Genomic DNA, 21,956 nt, shown 5'->3' with positions numbered 1-21,956 from the left:
CGGGGCCTTAATCAAAAATGTTGGCTGGCTCCAAAACAACTGGGGTCGAAACAATTGGGCTGATCGAGAAGTTGACGAGATTTCCTGACAACAAGGTGGTAAAAAATAAGAAAGCTAAGTACTGCATTTGAAGATATATGGTGGATACGCTTGCTACAGCAATAGGAGTTTAATAATAAGAACAATATCACTCATACGTAGTGATGACCTCTTGTCATTAAGTGTATAACTTTTAAGGGATTTTTAAAAACCCCTAATATTATTATTATTATAAAATAATATAATGTGTAGACTAATACAAATTGTCGATATTTTTACCATCACATTTACAAAAGACAGTGACGAAAGGTAGAAAGTGAGAATTTATAAAACAACGTGGTTAGCTATGAGAAGATACTACCTTATGATATCATATTAGCAGTTCACTAGTATGCCAAGTGCACAAACTTATTACCGACACTGTGTACAGGTTTCTGGCCTATAATAAAAGCACTAAAAAGTCGGGAAGCGACTAGTTTTCATTAAGAGTTACGCCTTTTGTACCAAAAGGTGGCGGCCGGCGACAAGTTGGCGTCAGCCAAATGGGATAATAAGCACGGCAGCATCAATTTAAATTTTCAAGCCACGCCAGGTTCATTAACCTTCTGGGGAAAATATTTGTAATACGCTATACATTTATTTCAGTGTAGCACTTTATACGTATAAGTAAAGTGAGGGTGGGTAAAAGCATGGGGAACTTGAATCAAACATTCAGAAATCAGGTAAAATGCTGTTGACACCAAAACTTTTATGACATTTTTATTGCCAACTGTTGGGGTTAATTAAAAATGATTATAACTTGCCTTAATATCAATATTAAATTAGTCAATTTAAACAAATATTTGATAAATTTCCATTTCATTATTGAAAATACTATTATTATATAAATACTATTTTGTATAGAAAATAACAAAAAACACATTTAACTACTTAACAAAATATTTAACAGAAATTTAAGATCAATGCTAATGAACACACTATGTCAGTATATCGTTATCATACTTGTTTTCAATATATCATTGGTTCTTTGAACTCCTACTCTTCAATCTTCAACATCATTTCAAGCATCAGTTGTCAATATTTTCCCTGAGTATTTAACAGATCTTCAAAGCACCGACTCGGCCGTCAGTGCAGCCAAATTTGGTAAGATCTTTCAGACGCATTTAGCTGAGATTCGCTCGGTTAGCGGGCCATTCGATGCGCCTCGACAATTGTCGGCTAAATGGGGTTTGGTTCCCTAAGAGGACTGCCATTTATGAAGATCAGGGGTGGGAGACCCCACATTCCAGCACTAGGCACACCCAGACCCAAACCCTGCCCATTACTTAGCAGGCCATTTCGGGGAGGCCGGTTAATTAATTGGGCAAAACTGCAAAATAATGCAGAACAATGGCCGGCTTATTGGGGGGTAAAAGCATTTCGCCAGCTCACGGCGATAGCTCTCCAAATGGCCGCCGAGTGGGACGAGGGCCGTGAGATTTATGGCGCTCGCCCAACTCCGGAATATCCCAAGCCCCCGCGACCAAAAAGAAAACATGTGCTTCGGCCCAGTGACGAGAGCCAGATCTGGAGAGATATAGCCCGATCGTGGGCTCTCAGCGCCTCTCGATTTCGACTCACTTAAATATGGGTGCCCCGGCGAGGTAGCTTCAGTTGGTGACTGACTTTCAGACCGTGCACAGCTCTTCAAAAAGCTTTCAAATCAAGCCCCAAGCTAAACGCGCAAAACATCGCAAGTGATCAAAAATACGAGAGTGGAATCGAATCCAGTCGTATAGAATATTATCAAAAATTTCAACAACCTAAAATACAAAAAAATCAACTGCAAAATGCAAGTGGATAAAGTTTGTGCCGCCATCGCGCTCCTCGCAATCTTCGCCAGCGTTGTGGATGCAGCCGTTTACTCCCAGCCCGCCATCTTCCATCCTGGTAAGGATCTATTTAAGAAAGACCATTAGCACACTTTAAGAACCTTTGATTGGTTGGGTATGTCAGTTAGATATTTATTTCTCAGTTGACAAAAAATTTAGATTGAAGTACTATACAGTGTGCATTACACACTAACGCCCATTACTCCTAAAAGCTATGGCATTTAAGCGATGACCCCTAATATTGTTAGAACAATAAGTTTTACACCGGCATTGAGAAAATCGTGAGCTTTCCATTAATGTTTCGATTAAAGTGGCAGGGGAATTGAGATGATTGAAAAATTCCATTAAGTCGATGCTTGCTTATGGAGTTTTCTAATTAAGTTTCCACTTAACAGGCGACCTTTTCGAGCCACGAAAAACAATAAAAACTAAAAATTTATAGTGGTTGGCAGGGGATTTCGTGATTGATTTACGATTGTGACGATGATTTTGCGAGGTCTGCCATTAGCTCATTCTCATTAGGAATTTAGCTACCCAAAAGAAGCCAAATTTTTGGCCAAAGACAAAACTTTGACGTCAGATGTCGGGCAGTATTTGTTTATGATAACGTTGCTGGACATGTGATTTATGGTTTGATTTGTTTGTGATTTCTGACCGCTTTCGCTGACGTCAACAAACACAAATCGAAGTTATAAACAAAAGAAAACAATGAAATCGAACGACGCAAAAGACGAAAACGAAAACAACAAGAGCTGAAAACAGATGAAATTTGTCATGTTATTGGCCCCCTTTCGGTTGTATAGCAGATTCAGATTCGGATACAGATACAAATAGAGATAGATATGAATTTCGGTTTTTGGGTTTTTTCGCATTTGCCAAAAATTAGCAAAGGAAATGTGCTGATGTGGTTATTATTCAAGCGCTCGGCTAATTTGCATCGCTATGCGGACTTAAGTTAGAAAACTTATCGATTATCCCCTGGCCAGATCGCTGGATAGATATTTTCCTGCTGCTGAATTATTCATGTGTGAAGGTCGTCAGACGTCTTTGGCTGGGAATTTCGACTGGCTCACTAATCTATAAGAAATTAGCGCCGAGTGCTTAAAAATAGGCGATGAGTTCACGCGGCCGGCGATTAATTGCACAATTGGTGGGAATGCGTGTTCTTCTGCTCTTCGAGTGGTAAATTAATGGCGAGTGTCATTAATCAAACTTACCTTTCTATTCGGTAATTTATTTTTGAACCCGACAACAACTCAACAATTCCCAGCCGCAGGCACTTCGTTATAAATAAAAGCACGAGTACGCCGTACGCTCCATCGCCATCTGTCAGCTCGCCTCGGTGCTCGAGGTTTAAAAATAAATGCCAGTCTGGACTCAACTGGTAACCGCCACCGCAGGCTGTCCATAGCTCTTGTTTTCAGATGTATTTTTATCCCGCCCAGCACTTGTGTGCCAATTTTCATGTCAAATGACTGTCAAGTTCGTGACTTAAGTCTTTCGTTTGGTTCGTGCAAGTCATGGATGTAGATGGATAGTTACAAAAATAGGTCTCTTCTCGAGAGGCGAAAATTTCCAATGGCTATGTATCTTATTTATTTTATTAACTGAGATTAAAAAAACAGGGAATATAAAAAATGAAAATATACTATTTTTAAAGGACAATCGTTTTTATTCTCCCCTGGAGCTGGTTTGTTTTCGTTTTTTGTAACCCAGTCTGCGATATGCATGCACGTATTTAAATTTCGTTCGGGCACAATCACGATTTATAGCCACTTCCTCATAAGCTCGCAAGACAGGGTACAGCGCATAAATAAATCGCAGCAACTACGACAGCTTCGGGGAAGCAACAAAGAAGACTGTCCACTTCCGCTTGCAGCACAGTAGACTGAAAACAATTCTTATATGTTGCCACAAAGGAATCTATTATATTGACATTAATAAAAGGTAGCTTTAGACTCTTACAATTGATATTCAATTGTGGGTTTACTTCATACATGGAATCCATATTTTAGATATTATATTTTATTGAATGTTTTTTAATTCCTGTGTACTAAATCCGGATCTCCCCTCTGTTTTGCAGCCCATCCCGGCAAGTGCTTCGACAAGCTGACCCGCAAGGCCCTGCTGCCCGACAAGGAGTACAAGCCGAAGGGCATCTGCGCGGCGATGACTTGCAGCCTGGAGGCCCGCGAGATCAGCATCGAGACCTGTCCCTATATAGAGGCCCCTGGCTGCGAGGAGCTGCCCAGCGACCCCAACTGGCGGTTCCCCAAGTGCTGTCCGCAGTTCAAGTGCGTCGACTTCAAGACCGGCAAGGACTTCATCGTCTCACTGTAGATCGGCTGTCCACAAATATATGTCTATCCTATATAGCCGCAACTGAAACGTGATTTTACATGAAATGTATTCGTAGTTCTGTAGTGCCCGAAAGAGAGCGAGTGAAAGAGAGAGCGACTGTGTGCGTGCGTGATTCATTCATAATTTATTTATTTTAATTTGTAAATACCACATTATCTGCATAAATACCCCTTCCCTACCCTTTATGTTTTCACGTGTGAACATATTTCAATTTGTTTTGATTTATTCAAAAGTCCCTGTATGCGATATTTGCAAGAATGACTAACAACCATCAAACAACTATGTTTAGTCCATAAGGTTTAAGCGAAGTAATAAAAAATCTGAAATATGCAAATGTTTGCTTAAGCGTATTGATTTGGAAACGTGATTGGCAGAGTCATGTCCAAATTTGGAGCTTATTTGCGCAGTCCACCGGATTACGCGCTCTTCTTTTTTTGGACTTTGTCAATAAGCCACCAGATTATTGCTGGCTGACTCATCTGCGGACCATTCGTTGGGCAAACATCGCACATACCGCATGTGAAACGATCCGGAGCCCAGCTCCAAATACGATCAAAAGTTTATTGCTCGGAGAGTCCAACGGCTTGACGACTTTGCGCCTGATGCGAATGCTAAGTTTATGGCCCGGGGTTTATTAGACCCAACAGGAAATGCCAGGGAAGAAGCAACCCAGATGGCCAGCTGTGGATTTCCCAAAATAGAAACTGACCGTATACTTTAAAATCCAATAAAGAAAAGCAATTACAAGGGGACTACCTGGAACGGTTTGTATACGTATTAGTTTAAGTTTTATTAGCTTCTGGTCATAAAGACATGCTAAGTGTGCCGGAACTTACTCGATTATTGGAGGCAAGTGTTACTTTATGCACAATAAATTAACGGAGGTGCTTCCCTTTTGCATTACGTTAATTTTTAACCGTTACTCTGTCCGGTTTTCTAATTATTAGCAAACAACATTAAAAAAGTAATATATTTTCAAGGGTTCCTAACAAGTTTATTCATCTTAAACTTTTACTAGTTTTCCTGGTGTATACTTTAATTATGAAATTTTAAAAGATTTGAATAGTTAGAAGACTGTGATAGATTTTATAAACGTGCTTGCAATAAATGCTTTTCATATATTCCAATTCAACATCATTCTGTTAATAAATGTAATAATATACTAATAAAGTACAAATCTTCTTTGGGTATATTGCTTTTTTTGAATAACTGTTATAAGGGACTAGCTATTGGCGCCAAATCAAAAATGTTAACCAACACTTATTTGGTATTACTACCAGCATTAAATAGAAAATGGTATAAAAAGTATTTTACTAGATGGTATATTTTTCTCACCTTTTCCCGATCAGGCGTTGGTCACACTTCTCCGTAGGGCGTTTCTGTTCAGCTTATTATTTACGTTTGTGATTTTTATCTTATTTTGTTAAGAAACCCCGATATACATTCCATAACTTAAGTGAAAATGCATTCCCAGACGAATCTCATTGCAGTGGTGCTGCTGGCAGCTCTAGTTCACGAAGGTAAGTGGCTTTTCGGACGATTACACCAAGTCCCTATGTGTAATCACCCAACTATTTGTTGACAGGCTCTGCAATTTGGTGCTACCGCTGTACTTCGGCGACTCCTGGATGTGGAGAGAATTTTAACTGGCGGGGAATAGGATTCCTGGGCGAGCACTGCCCAGAGCCAAACGATATCTGCGTCAAGCTGATCGAGCAACGCGGCGGTAAGCAGGATTTATTTGTATTTGTCGCGTGACCTAAGCCCCAATCCATTGCAGCCCAGGAAACTATCACTCGCGATTGCCTCAGCGCCCTGAGCTTCCGCAAGGACATTCCCGCCGACAAGTACGAGGGCTGTCGTCCCGCCGCCCATGATGAAAAGCTGGCGAACTACGTCAACCACACGATCAAGGAGCACGATGTGAAAAGGGACTACTTCACGGACACCAAATTCTGCTTCTGCTTCCTGGATCACCGATGCAATGGAGCCAGTGGCCTGCAGGTGTCCGCCTTGATGGGTCTGCTCGCCCTGGCCACTGCCCTGCTCCTTCGCTAGAATCTCCCCCAGAGTGGAGTGCCCAAGTGCCTTACTAACTCACGAAACAACGACGAATCTCGTCCAACATTCCGTCCGCACACTTTGTACAATTTTTTGACTGGCTTTACAGCTTTTAGAGTCTTGTTTACTCAACTAATTAAATACATTTTACCATATTTATAAACAGGAGTGAAATCGTTGCTTTAGAGGACCTCTACATTCTTGGGCGCCCGGTAATCGTAGGCAGCTACCTCGGGATGGGCCACCAAGTGCTCCGAGTAGACTTCCGCTAATCTTAAGCACTGATCAACGGTTAGTTCAAAGGGGCGCAGCGTATCCTGCACTTCGGCACGCTGAAAGAGCTTCTGCGTAACCTCCTCGCGATCATCTGGTGGAAGTAAAGTGCCATAGCCGCGGCGGCAGTACTTCTGGCGCATGCTAAAGATGTGACGCACTACGCGCTCCACGAGAGGAAATGGCAACTGCGTCTTGGGGCGCTTTAGAGGAATGAGCTTCACGACGCCCACATCCACTTGCGGTTTCGGAACGAACGCCTTGCCTGGTATGGTGAACTTCAAAATGGGCTCCGTCCAAACCTGCGACATCACCGACAGCCGGCAGCGCTGCTCACCGCCCACAGGGGCACAAATTCGCTCAGCCACCTCCTGCTGGAAGGTCAGAGTCATGCAGGTGTCAATGCGCCGGAAGGCACCACGTCTAGCGGCCAAATCGGCGTACCAGTTAATCAGCAGCCGAGTAGAGATAGCAAAGGGGAGGTTGCCAATCAAATGGATCCTCTGGGAGGTGTCCGGGATGTGCTGCTCCATGTTGAAGCGCAGTATGTCATCGTAGTGGATGTCGAACTGGATGTTTAAGGGACTGGCACACTCCTTGAGCAGCTGCAGTGTTTCGCCGAAGCGCGGGTCCTTCTCAACGAGCACCAACCGCTGCGGCTGGCGGCGCAGAATGGAGCGAGTAATGCCACCGGGACCGGGACCCACCTCCAGTACCAAATCCCTTGGATCGATGCGTCCCGCTGACTTGACGATCTTGTCCGTGAGCCGCTCGTCCATGAGGAAGTTTTGACTTAGTTGTTTCCTGGCCTGCAGCCTGTAGAGCTTCACCAGCTCCCGAATTGTGGGCATGGGAGGCAGGCGCATGCCGCTCTGAAGCACACGGGCACTAGCTTGGGTCATCTGTAGGATACAATATTTATAAAAATGGCCAACTGAAGATCATATCCTGACTCACCCTGTTGTGCAACGACTTCAAAGGTGTAAAAACGGTGTGTAAAATGAAGAAAACGCTTACGTACTAGGGGTAACTAACAACGACTGGAACTAAGAAGACACCTTCTTGGGCTCCTCGAAGTCGTCCAGGAACTTCTCCTGCTGCACCGAGAAGATGGAGTAGCCGTAGATGGCCAAAACGGAGACTCCCAGGGCGCCGGCGGTCAGGAGATTGTTGCGGCGGATGCGCTTCAGCTTTTGCACGCGGTCCAGGTTCTGCTCCTCAATCAGCTTCATGAACTGCAGCTGCGCTTTGTCCAGCTTCGGAGCGCTTTCGCCGTACTTGATTTTAGGTCCCTGCTCCGATGCCGACATTATAAACGCTGCTAAATGGGGTCTAATTCGTGTTTTCCTCGTCGATCTGGGAATTATGAAATCTCACACACGAATTGTACATACATTATATAAGGTCACACTGACACCGCTGGCTGAGCCTTACAGCCTGTTTCCACTGCGGCACCTTTTGAGGCTGGAGGTTTCCACTGGTTTATTTACGTTTTAATTATTTATTCAGGAAGTGCTGACAAATAAATAAAATTATGAGCTAACCAGGAGGTTATACAAAATAGTTGTACACAGTTCATTTTTCTTCTTAAAATAAAAATATTTACAAAAAGATATAAATGCTTTAATGTTTTGCATGCATTTGTTTAATTAGACATTTTAAAACAAAAGGGTAATTGTTTAAGATTTTATAATTCACTTTATTTTTGTAAGCATCATGCTCGAAATTCCCAGATCTGGCAGCACTGGACCCCTTGGAACTTCAGATGGCAGCCTCAGCGGACCGTGGTATTTTTTGGCGCCCCCTCCTACGGCCCCTCTAAATCGAGATGCGCGTTTGCGTCCGTTACAACGAGTGCTTAGTTTAGTTTTCCTCGATTTGGGGCCCTGTGAAATTGGCAGTTCACTTTCGTTGGTGGCTCGAGTGCGACGTGACGTGCGGCAGTGAAAATCGCTTTTCCAGGCAGAGTGCGCCATTACTTGCCTGCAAGTCAGCCACAGCAATTCCTCGGTAATTGCGCTGCATAGTGCGTAATTAGAGCTTGGGGGAAAACTGCGTTTTCCGCATTTCCAGAACGTGCTCCATTTCCACTCGAGTACGTAGATCCGTGAGTTTTGTGATTCCTGGGCTCAGGGTGGCAACGAAAGCCACACTACGTTGACTTTGAAATGCGGAAATGAAAGTACAAATTCGGTTGCGTGTTTGGAAAACGGCTCTGAAAATTTTACGGCCAATAACAACAAAGGCAAAACAAACGCGTAATTGCAGAAATCAGCTGTGTACCTACGGACGAAGCAGAGCCCCAGAAAGAGAGGGGCCACAACACTTCAGGGCCCCCGCGCACCCCAACGCCCCCTCGGCCGACGACCATGGAAACCCAACAGCTGGTCGTGGAGCGCTCTCTCTCGCTCTCTCTCTCTCTCTGGGCTCTCCTCTTGTTTTTGCCTTAAATGGACTAACTTTTGTTTTTGTTTTGGTTTTCATTGCAACGCTTATTATTTATTCTTGGGGGTTCGCTATGGGGTATCTTTTAAATGGGTTTTCAGTTTATCGTGAAAAATATAAATATTTAAAATATTTTTTTTTCTTGTGCCCAATTTTTAGTTTTTACCAATTTTTATTTTTAAACAATTGGGTAATACAAAGGCCATCGCCCTTTTCGAAAATAGTTGAAAGTAGAATATGTATTTAAGTTAATCGAAACATTTTTAAATTTGTATGTTTTTCTAAAGATGGGTTTTAAGCAATAGTTATTTTAATGCAATATTTACAGTTATAATCTGATCATCTTTACCAAAAATGCACCTATAGCTTAAACATTTCCTTGAATTCCTCTTATAAATCCATTTTGTACATTTCGTTTAGTTTCCCAGCGAGTCAAGCACATTTTGTGTTGTTACGTGGCACGTAAAAAATGCAATTAATTATGAAATTCCCTCTTGCAGCTAAATCAAACGCGTTTCGTCAACCACCGTCCGCTAAAACAGTAAAAAGTAAACAAACAATACAAATCTACAATCTCACGCGAAAACAATAAAGCGATCGTTCAGAAATTAGTGCAACGAAACAAAAGCAGCTCATTCAGATTCCGAATCCAAATCCAGACTCGTAAGACATGGCGTTCATTTCGAAAGATTTTCGGTCTCCGGGCGAAACATGGATCAAAACCGAGGGCGGCTGGGAGCGTTCCAAGGTGCTTGAGTGCGGCGGAAAGCGGAAGCGGTAAGTCTGCGTATTTACTAATCGAAAGAAAGACCCTTGATGGTCGATTTCCCAATTATTAAAATTAAGTATATATAGTATAGTATATAGTATATAGTATAAGTATTTCCCATATCACTGGGAAACATCATTAAAATAAACGAATTGAAGCTTGAACTCGTGAGCTTACAAGTAAAACTCAAATAGTTTCCACTGCGACCCATTTGATTCAAGAAATATCTGTTACTTGATGTAGAAAATTATAGGTTCACATGTTAGGTAAACAGAGAACAATACTAATATGATTTGGTAGAAACTGCAGTTTCGTTCATCGCACCTTATATGGGCTTCTGTTAGTTATCTTTCAATCATCCAATCCAAAAACTACGTAGTTTTATTGCAAGTGCGATAAGATAGTTTTTACGAGATATATTTTTGCTAAGCAAATGATTGATGTCTATAAAGTGTTTTTAAGTTAGGCAGTGAAAGGTATTTGGAAACGTACATGAATGAGCTTTGAACTGAATTGAATTTGTTGTGGCATTTGATTAGTCATTGATTCCAGTCACGTTTCTATTAGCAAAAATAAGTCTAGGCTCTAGAGAGTGTTCAGGCACACTTCCGTATCGTAATTGATCACTAGATTTCAGTTTCGAAATGAGTTGTTTACGTTGCTATAATACCAAAATCATACAACGTTGTACATGCAAAAACAATTTGCAGAAATCTTATCAGTAAAGATAAAGATTTGCGTATAACCAACTCGCCCTCGACACCATTTTAATTGTCACGTTTATTGTTCTAGAGTATTGGTCTATATATTTATGTTATTGGTGTGTATTAAATCGACTTTCTAATGGTTAAACCTTTAAACTATCATTGGCAACCGAATCGTCGCATTGTTCAGCATTTTCGCTGCCGAAATCTTTAAATCATTCAGTTTAATAGACTCGCTATTGGATCCAATGCCCAGTGGTGCCATTGAAGTTGGCCAAAGCAAACTGGCGAATAATTGTTGTGGCTCAGACAATGGAACCCACTTCCCTTCGTTGGCCAAATCGATGATTTCTCAAATTTAAGCCGGAGGCAGCAAAACATCGTCAAAGGTTTGACAATACATATATGTTTAAGTTATATGCCCCTGAAGAGGTACGCTTAAAGTTCCTCAAATCACAGTGGAATATCTTGATTTATTCAAAGTGTCGTGTGGGGCTAGTGATTGCACTGGTCTGGCCCAATTGAAAAGCCACATTCGATCCGGTGAGTCACTCCTAATGGCTGTGAAAGCAGCAGAAGTTCCACCGATATCCGTATCTAGAGTGGTGCCATGGGTAGTTGGGTTGGCTGGGTTGTATCTCCACAATCTGATCGATTGCTCATTTGATTGATTGCCATTGTTCGCTCGGATGCAACTAGAAATTGCCAGTGGAACAAAAAGTTTTACGAACATTAAGACAATAGACGGTGAGAGTGAAAACGGGCCTGCAAAAAACGATGGGTTTTTATACTTCTTATTAGTAAAACTTTAAGATTGCAGTTCATATTCCGAATTTTTAAAGAAAAATTAGGCAAATGGGCTTTTAAGGTCTTTATAAATAAAATATTTATTATGGTTTTCAATCATATCCATCCTCTTTTATTTTCATCGTGTTTCTTGTCATATTGAATTTTTAATTTGACATGGTGATGGATTTCCAATATGCATGTATTTATTGAAAATACCTTTTTGATGGCTGACATATAATAAATCGATTCGAAAGGAGTTGGGAGGTCGAAAGTGGGCGGTGCGGAACCTTGAGCTTTTGGCCGCGTTGCAAGCTCTCTCACCATCCCGTACTTTGGCCTAAACTTGACCGAGTTACACGCCTACGGTTAGTAAATGCCCGGTTAGCACATATACATGTATTTGTTCCTTTGGGGTTTCGAAGTTTCCAAGGCTGATATTTCCCGTCTGGCCGCCACTCAAAATATTTCCATCGGATCTTATTATGCATTTGGGTGCTCACCTTTGCTGCATTTCTAATTTTGGATTTCTTTCAAGTTTCTGGGGACTTTATTTTCCATACAACAGCGGTCGAAATAATAGTATAGAAAATGCAAACTACATATTTTCAACTCAACATATAGTCTCATCCGTTTAATTCTCCTCTATATGTAAACCAAATTGGTAATAATTGTTTTGATAGCTATGCTTAAAATCAAGTCATTCAGTGTTTTAGTACAAACTATCCTAATGGAAACAGGTATTCTTTTGTCTCCTTGGTCCTATTACTCCGACCTCATCTGTATATTCCCGCTTGTCTAGATCACGAGTGGCTTTATTTCCGCATTTTTCCCATTTACGACTACTCGAAAGGCCAAAAATAACCGCCCCCTCCATGGGTTTGTTGCGTTCTTTATGACTTGTCAAAAGAGCACTTCAAGTTTTCTCTCTATTTTTCCCTGACATCTTCGGTAGTTTTAACGATGCTCTGTATTATGTAACTCCATGGATTATCTTAAAATAACGCACGGATTTCGAGAGGTCAAAAGCAATTGAAGTTGTGTTGCCTTCTAATCAGCAAACCAAGGTTTTGATTGTGACACTTTTCGAATGCGTAGCTAATTTCAAAATTTCAATTTGAGTTCCAAACTCAATGTTTTCGTAATGGGGGAAGTGGAGCATACGTAAATGTCTGACTTACTTGAATGTATTTGCCACGAAAACCATAAATTGTATTACAATATAGTTTTCACAACTATTATAAAGCGTTTTTACCAGGCTTATCGCCAAACTTGCGTGTGCATTTCGTAACCGTAACCGTGTTAAGCACTCATTTTGAGCATTACCCAACTTTCTTTCTGGTCAATTAAAAATTCAAATGGTCGTCGCCCGGCACTGAACCCATTAGATAATGCCTGAAAATAATAATTAGAAATGCCAGATTGCATGGAAAAGCGAATCCAGAGTGCACACGCGGACGTGCCGGGGACTTGGACTCCAAGTCGCAGTCGGATTCGGAATGGGACCCACTTTCACTCCACTCTTCGCTGCACATCTGCGGACCAGCGATCGCCCGCTCGCTTTTTGATCGATTTTCCTTCCCGTCTTTCTCTTCGTTTTCCCACTCTATCAAGATGCATGGGGTCGCGGAAAATCGCTATACGTATTGGGGCACATATAGAAAAAGCACTCGGGTGCACACAGTTAATGGATCGAAATTTGCGCAGAGATATTGGTATTTTGCGGAAAGTTTGGTTGATGTTTTTATATTTACTAGATGGAAGACTATAAATATGAAAGTTGTTTTGAGGAACATAAACTTGAAATACATGTGAGCTATTATATTCATTTCTTTCTTTACAAATTTTTGGATTGAGTCTTAAACTTTACATTATTATATGTAATTATGCATATACGTTTTCTTTCATGTGTTTTACTAGATATAACATTTGTGTTGAAAGTTTTATTTAACGATCGTATGTAGACATTCAAAACATTTAATTATTTTAATTATGTGTGTTTCCTTTCCTCTATAAATTCCGACCAATCCTCATGCCCACATGGCCAATTATATCTTTGGCAACCGAAGTTTTTCATGCCCAATGAGAATCCCAAACACATGGGATTTTCTCCAATTTCTAAAATTAGAAGAATTCGAAGCGCTTTCTGGCTCCTTCACTGGTCCTCAACTCCATTTCCAATTATTTATGTCGAAAAAGGTCACCGGCGTAAAAATAGAAAAGCGATTTTCCGCTGCAGCTCGTAGTTTTCCCGCTGCGCCTGCCACTCAAAAGGGCCCCGCACTCCGAGTCATTTGTTTAATTCGCTTGGAGAAAGGTAAACGAACGCTTGATGGTGACGTCGTTGAGTGATTTATATGATTCACGTGGTCGTCGGCCGTGGATTTGGTCTGCTGGCTGGATGATGGCTGTGGGCAGGGCCGGAGTTTTCCATTTCCCCCGGAGGAGGCGGAGGGACCCAGGGAGCAAGAGCCGCAGCCCGAGCAGGCGCAACAATTTCATTGTTCGCCAGCTATTTTTACACAGATCCGCAGATAATTGCACATTTATCTAAAACACAGCCAGCGACAACATCACGAATTTCGAGCAAGAAAACGTAAAGCAAAAAAATAATCAAAACACAATAATTGGCGATGAAAATTACAATAATAAAGTGTTGGCTGGGATGGTCTGATTTCTTTGTTTATATTATCTACTGTGAGTAATGCGATGCGATTCAGTTGTTTTGGAGTTATCTTTCTGAATGGTAATAAAAGTCTATCAATGCACAATAAATTAAACACTTTTAAGGCAGCAATGGGCATTAATAAATCATTTTAAATGGTAGATATAATTTACTCTTAACTGAAACTTTACACAGCAATTTCCTTTCATCTGAAGTTTTCGTTCTACTCTTCTTAAAATGTAATTTAAATTGAATTAAACCCGCTTCAACATAAACCCAACATCCCCTAATGTCACTCAAATGAAATGCGAAAATACATGCCCAGAACTGAAAAAGAAAACCATAACAATAACAGATCACAGCAGCAACACATGGGTGTACAATGCACATGAGCATTTCTGCATTACGTATACGAGATGGTGGCCAATAAAAGCGGTGACCTACTTAGGACCAGGCCAACCCAACGTATCCTCGGCTCTCGACACTCGACTCTCGACTCGCTCAGCTGGGGGCGAGGAGCTTTTGTGCGATTTTCTTTTTCAGTTTTCAGTCTAGTTTTCCACTTCCCAGTCCCACTTTCGTCCTGTCTTTGATTGTTGCCCTCCTCGGAGCATCTTCTCCAGCTCCTGTTGGGTCCGTGAGTGGATTACCACTGATTACGGACCTAATTCTGGATCGAAACTAAGTTTACCCCGCTTTCGAGAAGGCCAGCCAGTCACTTGCACAGCATAAATACCTGAAAGACCACGCCAACAGCCAAATCGATGCGCCTTGACCATTTGCGGTTGAGGATTCGACGAGGACACTTCCTGTCCTTGGATGCCGCAAAATTGTTTTTGATTTACCCCAGAACTGGGTCAAACTGTGCTCGTCTCTTGGGACGGCACTCTGTCTAATTGAAGTTTCCCCCATAATTGCCTGGTAATTACATTTTCTTGGCTCGGGGTTTTTCACAACTTTCAAACGCTGCAAATGTCGATTTTCAAGGTCGTTAATGGCTCTGGTTTAGCTAAATGCCAATTTAAGTTCAATCTGTCTAGGAGACTGGCACTTAAATATACCTAAGCTACAATTCTTTTATTTCATTTTTCTTTATTTTCATATATTTATGATGATAGGAAGAGAAAACAAGACTTGAAAAAAATTTAATAAGTAGAAATTGATATTCTTCTCTTAAATTGATAAAATGTTTTAGTATTTTTAATAAAGCAATCAAGTGATCCCATATTTATAGAGCTTATGTATATAATACCCCCCTTGCTAAGCGCTTCCATTTCCTCTTAGCCCCCAACAGACAGACACTTAGTTTTGTTCAAAATTGAATTGCAAATGTGTACAATTTCACAAATTACGAGACCCACCGCTTGTAATTGCATTAAACACGGCTAAAAACTTGACACTCGGCTGGGTTTCCTCTCCGAATTGCTTAATTTAATAACCGGACAGGGCCGTAGATCAGATGGTGGGAAATTGGCCAGTTTCCGGCTCTTGAAAAGCGGCTCACGAGCGTTTAACACTTGTAAGCCGCCAAATCCAAATGGCAGTTGCAATTGCAGTCCAAGAGTTGGCATAACACACAACTGGCCAAACGGGTTAATCCCCCAAGTGGAGGGGAGTGCCATGGACCACAGAGTTGGATCGAATAACTTCCGAAATGTTGCATTGACAATGGATTATCTGGCCTTACACAGCGGGAAAGTCTACTTAAGTTTTAAAAAATAATGTAATGCAATTAGAGGGGTAGTTGGTTTTTGAAAAATTTATGGGCTAGTCCCAGATTAAAGTTTTATTTGCATATACGAGATCCCATCCATTGAAATATCTATCACTAGTCCATTATTTCAATTGGAAGTGATTAGGAGCCCCAACTAACCTTAGTAAAAAACTATACAATTATACAAATTAAATGATAAGAAATTGTAGTAGTGTTATTTAAGAAGATTTGTCTGTGCATTGATTCTTAGTTTCGTGGGAAAACCTTTATATATATAGAAGATCTTTAATGACTTTGGATATCTAATTGTGATGATATGGTTTTCCTTTTGCAGACACCACTCGGAGGGAAGCAGCAGCTACCAGGACAGCGACAGTTCGGAGGAGGACGCGGTGATGCCACCGCATTACCACATCACCATTCGGTGTACCCGAGAGATAGCCGGGTTCAATGGGCTCAGCGAGGCTGTGAAGCGTCTGGATTTCAGGCGATCGGTGCGGGACCGCAAGAGGTTCCACTACATCTGCGCCTTCCTGCTGCTCGTGTCCAACAAGGGCATCGCCAGTCTGCCGGGGAGTGCCCAGCGCCAGCTTCTCCAAATGGTTGAGGAGGTGGCCTCGCATGGTAAGTGCTCTTGATCTTAGCCTCCACAATCGTTGCTTATCAATACTTTCTTTTCTCACAGTAAATGACAGCCAGCAGCACCCGAATGTGCTGCGCGGCCTGGCCCTGAAGCTGGAGCACATCGTCAGCCAGGAGAACCAGAAGTGCTGGGGCAAGCCGCTGGGCAGCACCTACCTGTGGAAGGAGCACATGGCCACCATCAAGCGCATCCAGCGCGTCGCCAGCCAGATTGAAATCCGCGAGGTGAGCTGGGTCTTTCAAATGCGTCTGGTTCAAACTCACCATCTCCATCACCATCTTATTACAGCCCGATCCGGAGGCCAAGCCAAAGCTGCACGAGCTGCCCGAGGAGTGTGTGCGGGAGATCATCCTGTGCATCGCCGACCACAGGGACCTGGAGTCGGCCGCCGAGGCCTGGGAGACCATGGCCAAACTGGTCTCGGAGCAGCGCATCTGGCGCGAGCTGACCCGCTTCCACTTCAACCAACGACAGATCCACACCATCCTCGACCTGGACAAGTTCAAGCAGATGGGCGAGATCAAGGACTGGAAGCAGATCTACCACCAGCTGCGCCGCACGTACGGCGTGAACGACGACTACCAGTTCGCCGAGGTGCTGGCCCTGTGCCGCTCCTGCTGCTGCCTCTTCTGGCCGTCGGATGGCCATCCGTGCATCGTGGACCAGAGTCCGGACTACAAGCAGCGCCTGGAGGAGGCCGGCGGACAGTTGGCCCTGGCCCAGCCAGTGCCCCCGGCCCAATTTCTCAAGTACTTCTCGTTGTAAGCCGGAGGATCGGACCAAGGGAGAGAGATAGAGATAGATCGAAAGTATTTTTACGGAGGCGTGGCTGGTGACCCAGTGGATTGGTTGTTTGGCTGCGAATGAGAGTCTTTATGCGTGTGTTAAAGTTTTACCCTTGGAGAGAAGATGATTGGATAGTCGAGGAGTGGATCAGAAAAAGCAAAGTGATAAAGAAATCCCTAATGTATAACTACATATATGTATGTAGGTGCGTAAATCGCCAGGCTCGTTTCGATTGGTTTGCAGTTTGTCCAGGTTCTAGTTCAGCGCAGCTTCAGTTCAGTTCTTTGCCAACTCGTTGTATCATCACATCTGCGGTTGAACCACGATCTGTGCAGGACCGAGGATTACTATTAGTTGTGTAGACATATTTATCGACTCGCGTGTCAGTTGCCAGGGTCCAATTTTGGGTCGCTAATCCTCGAGGTCGGAGTGGTTATAGACTTTTTAGGACACGCAAACAAACTGCCACAAAACGAGTATAAGCGATTATTTTTTGTCAAACTGATTATTGCAAGACGTGAATCGAGAAACTATTTTTAAAGTACCAGTATATATAATTACCGATTTGTTAATTTTAAGACAAACGAGAAACACACTTTTATGCATGACTTTTGATCGATCTATTGTAGGGGTTAAGTGTAGTTTCTTTATGTACATCAGCTGCTTTTGGTGCTAAATCTTGTTATAAGTTCCAATCAAATGAAATCAAATCAAACCAACTCTAGTTACCCCGTCCCCAGTGGGATCCGATTCGTTCCGTAGTTCCGAGTAGAAGAGGAGTAGAGTGGAGGAAACCATGTGATGTTGCAGGAAGCAAAGCTAGAAACGAATACACCTACCTAACGATAACAAATCTTCAAGCGATTTGCCGCCAAGCAATGCTATATACAAATACTAGAGATCGTCGCCAGTATAAGAATAGTTTTATGGAGTGCAGACAACAGAATAATCCTAACCCTAAGACAGATCGGAAGCCAAGTATTTTCCAAAACGAAACCAAACACTCTTTATTGGCCCAATGAAACAGAACAGAAATATAGATAATGTTAATGTGTATAGAGATACCCGTTAGTAGAAACCCCGATCCAGGCCCCATGATTTCCCTGTAAAATACCAGTTCGATATCACATTAATTTTACTACAACTATTACTATTGTAAGTACGAAAGTTTTAGCATTCTCAATCATTTCTTTGCAAACATTTCTACGCGAAATAAATCTCTCATTTTATGTTTAAAATAAACTTGCCAATATCTGTGGATCATTTGGATTGTTGTTTAATGGGGAGTTAGTTATAAAACATTTCAAAAAAGGCGTCACGTATCAGATGTCTATTTTGGCGGGAAGGCCGTTGATTGCGATAAAATTATTGACCAAACAGCCAGTTGCCATGGACGAAATCAATCAGCTATAGGACAAACAATATTCCTTACATTGACTGTCGAACCAAGAAGAGCAGTTACAATTTTGTCTAAGTTCCTGTAAAAATGGAATTTATTTTCAAGAAGGAGCGACGCTCCTTTGGAGCCCGCGTCACCTTCGAGGACAAAGATGAGGTGGTGTTCAGCGAGAACTCCAACCCGGAGCTGGTCAAGAACTACATACTGCAGAACCCCGTGGATCGGGTGACGCAATACGCCGGCCAGACCTCACTCAGTGTGGCCAACACGGAGAGGGCCACCTACAAGAGCACGGGGATCACCCACAACGAGGGGGGCTGGCCAAAGGACATCAACATGCACGATCCGGAGCAGACAGTGAGGTACAAGCGGAAAATCGAGAAGGACGAGAACTATATCACACAGGTGATGAATCTCACCAAGCCCATGGAGCACTACATCCACCAGAACAATGCGGTGAACATCTATGAGAACTATTTCGAGAACCTAGACCCCGCTCCTCTGCCCGAACCCTGTAAGTCGCGCACGGTCAATGTCTACCGGGACCCCAATCCCATCAAGGTGCCGGTGAAGCATCTGTCCTGGTCCCCGGATGGCGGCATCAAGATGGCCGTGAGCCACTGCGACATGCGCTTCCAGGGCGACAAGTCCAACCAGAAGTGCAACTCGTACATCTGGGAGGTGGAGAACCCCAACGAGCCCTTTCTCACCCTGGAGCCGAAGGTGCCGTGCGTGTGCCTGGAGTACAACCAGAAGGATCCAACCAGCCTCGTGAGTGGCATGTACAACGGTCAGGTGGCCGCCTGGGACACGCGACATGGCAAGCACCCGGTCATGATCAGCGAACGAGAGGTGTGCCATCGGGATCCAGTCAACTCGGTGCTGTGGAACAACTCAAAGAGCGGCACGGAGTTCTTCTCCGGCGGCTCCGATGGTCAGGTGCTGTGGTGGGACACCCGAAAGCTCACCGAACCGCTAGACCGCCTGCTCATGGATCCGGTGAAGAGTGACGACCAGGATCTGTCGCGATCCTACGGCATATCGGTGCTGGAGTACGAGACCACCATACCCACTAGATTCATGGCGGGAACCGAGATGGGCATGCTCTTCTCCTGCAACCGAAAGGGCAAGACGCCCACGGAAAAGATTCAGATACGGGTACGGTTTTTTTCCTCTTGATTTTCTCTAAAAAAAAGTTGCCTTCCCACAGATGATGTGCCACCTGGGCCCGGTGTATGCCATCACCCGGAACCCAGCCTTCGTAAAGAACTTCCTCACCGTGGGCGATTGGTGTGCCCGGATCTGGTCGGAGGATTGTAGGGAGAGCTCCATTATCTGGACCAAAAGCAGCAGCTCCATGCTAACCGACGGCGCTTGGAGCTATACCAAGTGAGTCAAAAAACATTTAAAAATGTTAAAATAATATTATTTTTTCATTATTTTAAGTTATCTAAAGTTACTCATACTTTATTACACGAAACATATTTTAGGACTAACACCTTCGGTAATCTTATCAAATATATATGTAATACTATTTGTTCCAGGGTTTCGCAGTTCTTTATCACCCGCATGGATGGGGTTCTGGACACCTGGGATCTTCTGCAGCAACAGAACGAGCCGGTCCTCACGGTCAAGGTGTGCGACGAGCCCCTTTATTGTGTCAGGACCAACGAGAACGGCAAGTTTGTGAGCTGTGGCAGCCAGTTAGGTGCCACCTTCCTCATCGAGGTCTCCGACAACATGGTGATGTCGGCCAAGAACGACAAACCACTGCTTACTGCTGTAAGATTGGCATTTAAAACGATCACAATCGTAATTTTGATCAAATATACATATTTTCGGCAGATGTTCGAGCGAGAGAATCGTCGCGAAAAGATCCTGGAGGCCAAGTCACGGGAGAGCAAGCTGAAGGTGAAGGCCAACCATGGTCAGGACCAGGGCGACACAATGATGATCAACGGAAAGGTCAATATGGCTCCGTTTGAGGGAGCCTGCGAGCAGGCAGCCTCTGAATATTTTGCAGCCGTGGAACAGGAACGCCAAAGGCGACTGCCCGGCGGAAAGCGTAGGTGAACGAAGGCGGTTTTTATTTGTAACTATTTACCTGGAATTCCTATTAATTCAATTGTGATATTCTTAATTACAGAGGATGCGGAGGAGGTTGATGTGTCCGAGGCAGAGAGCTCAAAGTTGTAAAACTCCCATTAAACTATACAATTTTCCTGTTAAATGTAATAAAAGGACGTTGTAAAGAATATATTCGTATAAAAGGGTTAAACAAGAACAATGGCCTCAACTGTTAGACACCCGTTACTCAGCTATAGAGAGTGCGGGAGGGATGAACATAGGCTTGCTTGTGGCTAGCGCTACCTAGCGCCACCTAGCCTGTAACACCAGCTAGCACATAGCGCGCCTAGCGGTTGGTTGCATATTAGTAAAAACAGCTGATTTGCTACATGTGGTGAGCAATCTCGATTGAATTTGCAAAATATTGAATTTTATGAGGTTATAACTATTAATTTAAAGGTCCGATTTCACTAACATGATAATGAGAAAAAGCTATGATTTAAATTTCTACAATATATTAAAAAATGTGGCCGCTGGACGGATTTTAGAATTATGGACGCATGTGGGCGCTAGAGTGGGCGTGGCACCCTGCTCTGCGCAGGAGTCCCAAGAATCTGCATAACATATGCATATTCATTCATATTCTCATTCTATGAGGTTGTATATAAAAAATTCTTACTTGAGAGTAAGTTTTCAAAATATTTTAAATTTACTTTTGGGTTGTATAATTATACCCGTTACTCGTAGAGTAAAAGGGTATACTAGATTCGTCGGAAAGTATGTAACAGGCAGAAGGAAGCGTTTCCGACGCTATAAAGTGTATATATTCTTGATCAGGATCACTAGCCGAGTCGATCTACTCATGTCCGTCTGTCCGTCTGTCTGTCCGTCCGGATGAACGCTGAGATCTCGGAAACTATAAGAGCTAGGCTATTGAGATTTGGCGTGCAGATTCCTGAGCTTCTTACGCAGCGCAAGTTTGTTACAGCAATGTGCCACGCACACTCTAACGCCCTCAAACCGCCAAAAACTGTGGCTCCTACAGTTTTGATGCTAGAATTAAAATTTTAACTGAAATGTATTGTTCTCATCAAAACCTATCGATTGACAAAAAAAAGGTTTGCCATGCCCACTTTAAAGCCTACAAACCGCCCAAACCTGTGACGCCCACAATTTTCATGCTAGATAAAAAATTGTAACTGAAATGTATTGGTTTCGTCAATACCTATCGATTAATCCAAAAAAAAATTGCCACGCCCACTCTAACGCCCATAACGCTTAAGTCTGTCTACCGCCGGTAGATGGCGCATTTTAATCTCCCTTTGGTCCCTTTAGCTGAGTAACGGGTATCTGATAGTCGGGGTACTCTACTA

General features: G+C 43.0%; 6 protein-coding genes across 9 annotated transcripts; 4 read left to right on the top strand and 2 right to left on the bottom strand.

The window, feature by feature from the left end:
• The first annotated feature begins 1,685 nt into the window (after positions 1-1,685).
• On the top strand, positions 1,686-4,605 carry LOC108010692 (uncharacterized). The gene is made up of 2 exons (XM_036816101.3): positions 1,686-1,968; positions 3,994-4,605. The coding sequence occupies exons 1-2, from the start codon at positions 1,869-1,871 to the stop codon at positions 4,248-4,250; spliced, it is 357 nt and encodes a 118-aa protein (XP_036671996.3). The 5' UTR covers positions 1,686-1,868; the 3' UTR covers positions 4,251-4,605.
• Positions 4,606-5,625: 1,020 nt separating this feature from the next.
• On the top strand, positions 5,626-6,500 carry crim (QVR superfamily protein crim). Its single transcript, XM_036815760.3, has 3 exons — positions 5,626-5,791; positions 5,857-5,997; positions 6,052-6,500. Exons 1-3 carry the CDS (start codon positions 5,734-5,736, stop codon positions 6,327-6,329), a joined length of 477 nt encoding a protein of 158 aa, XP_036671655.3. The 5' UTR covers positions 5,626-5,733; the 3' UTR covers positions 6,330-6,500.
• On the bottom strand, positions 6,435-7,507 carry mtTFB1 (mitochondrial transcription factor B1). Its single transcript, XM_036815759.3, has one exon. It carries the CDS (start codon positions 7,505-7,507, stop codon positions 6,515-6,517), a length of 993 nt encoding a protein of 330 aa, XP_036671654.3. The 3' UTR covers positions 6,435-6,514.
• A 144-nt stretch (positions 7,508-7,651) lies between these two features.
• Positions 7,652-7,995, bottom strand: Ccdc56 (Coiled-coil domain containing 56). The gene has a single exon (XM_017075620.4). The coding sequence runs from the start codon at positions 7,913-7,915 to the stop codon at positions 7,652-7,654; it is 264 nt and encodes an 87-aa protein (XP_016931109.1). The 5' UTR covers positions 7,916-7,995.
• Positions 7,996-8,441: 446 nt separating this feature from the next.
• LOC108010715 (F-box only protein 25) lies at positions 8,442-18,380 on the top strand. 3 transcript variants are annotated; one of them, XM_065864720.2, is made up of 5 exons: positions 8,442-8,700; positions 9,551-9,827; positions 16,023-16,312; positions 16,374-16,555; positions 16,620-18,380. In XM_065864720.2, the coding sequence occupies exons 2-5, from the start codon at positions 9,721-9,723 to the stop codon at positions 17,094-17,096; spliced, it is 1,056 nt and encodes a 351-aa protein (XP_065720792.1). In that variant the 5' UTR covers positions 8,442-8,700; positions 9,551-9,720; the 3' UTR covers positions 17,097-18,380. The 3 variants fall into 3 exon arrangements, with proteins under 3 accessions (XP_065720792.1, XP_065720793.1, XP_065720795.1); XM_065864721.2 differs by having other exon boundaries at positions 8,442-8,712; XM_065864723.2 differs by having other exon boundaries at positions 8,443-8,615.
• Positions 18,381-18,550: 170 nt separating this feature from the next.
• Positions 18,551-20,817, top strand: Dnai2 (dynein, axonemal, intermediate chain 2). Of its 2 annotated transcripts, none has more exons than XM_017075613.4 (5): positions 18,551-19,674; positions 19,727-19,905; positions 20,061-20,298; positions 20,362-20,585; positions 20,663-20,817. In XM_017075613.4, exons 1-5 carry the CDS (start codon positions 18,604-18,606, stop codon positions 20,679-20,681), a joined length of 1,731 nt encoding a protein of 576 aa, XP_016931102.1. In that variant the 5' UTR covers positions 18,551-18,603; the 3' UTR covers positions 20,682-20,817. The 2 variants fall into 2 exon arrangements, with proteins under 2 accessions (XP_016931102.1, XP_016931101.1); XM_017075612.4 differs by having other exon boundaries at positions 20,362-20,581; positions 20,663-20,816.
• Positions 20,818-21,956: the final 1,139 nt, after the last annotated feature.

The sequence above is a fragment of the Drosophila suzukii genome, chromosome 3 (genome assembly GCF_043229965.1).
Source record: "Drosophila suzukii chromosome 3, CBGP_Dsuzu_IsoJpt1.0, whole genome shotgun sequence".
In the NCBI taxonomy this organism is placed as follows: Eukaryota; Metazoa; Arthropoda; class Insecta; order Diptera; family Drosophilidae; genus Drosophila; species Drosophila suzukii.
The sequence above is the reverse complement of the archived record's forward strand: the minus strand, read 5'-3'. Positions and strand labels throughout refer to the sequence as shown.

Excerpts from the sequence above, each read along its gene's own strand:
- LOC108010692 (XM_036816101.3), top strand. The coding sequence starts at position 1,869 with ATGCAAGTGGATAAAGTTTGTGCCGCCATCGCGCTCCTCGCAATCTTC. Across the intron at positions 1,969-3,993 it reads GCCCGCCATCTTCCATCCTG|CCCATCCCGGCAAGTGCTTC; the intron begins GTAAGGATCTAT and ends TCTGTTTTGCAG.
- crim (XM_036815760.3), top strand. The coding sequence starts at position 5,734 with ATGCATTCCCAGACGAATCTCATTGCAGTGGTGCTGCTGGCAGCTCTA. Across the intron at positions 5,792-5,856 it reads GGCAGCTCTAGTTCACGAAG|GCTCTGCAATTTGGTGCTAC; the intron begins GTAAGTGGCTTT and ends ATTTGTTGACAG. Across the intron at positions 5,998-6,051 it reads GCTGATCGAGCAACGCGGCG|CCCAGGAAACTATCACTCGC; the intron begins GTAAGCAGGATT and ends AATCCATTGCAG.
- mtTFB1 (XM_036815759.3), bottom strand. The coding sequence starts at position 7,507 with ATGACCCAAGCTAGTGCCCGTGTGCTTCAGAGCGGCATGCGCCTGCCT.
- Ccdc56 (XM_017075620.4), bottom strand. The coding sequence starts at position 7,915 with ATGTCGGCATCGGAGCAGGGACCTAAAATCAAGTACGGCGAAAGCGCT.
- LOC108010715 (XM_065864720.2), top strand. The coding sequence starts at position 9,721 with ATGGCGTTCATTTCGAAAGATTTTCGGTCTCCGGGCGAAACATGGATC. Across the intron at positions 16,313-16,373 it reads TGAGGAGGTGGCCTCGCATG|TAAATGACAGCCAGCAGCAC; the intron begins GTAAGTGCTCTT and ends CTTTTCTCACAG. Across the intron at positions 16,556-16,619 it reads GCCAGATTGAAATCCGCGAG|CCCGATCCGGAGGCCAAGCC; the intron begins GTGAGCTGGGTC and ends ATCTTATTACAG.
- Dnai2 (XM_017075612.4), top strand. The coding sequence starts at position 18,604 with ATGGAATTTATTTTCAAGAAGGAGCGACGCTCCTTTGGAGCCCGCGTC. Across the intron at positions 19,675-19,726 it reads CGGAAAAGATTCAGATACGG|ATGATGTGCCACCTGGGCCC; the intron begins GTACGGTTTTTT and ends GCCTTCCCACAG. Across the intron at positions 20,582-20,662 it reads GCGACTGCCCGGCGGAAAGC|AGGATGCGGAGGAGGTTGAT; the intron begins GTAGGTGAACGA and ends TCTTAATTACAG.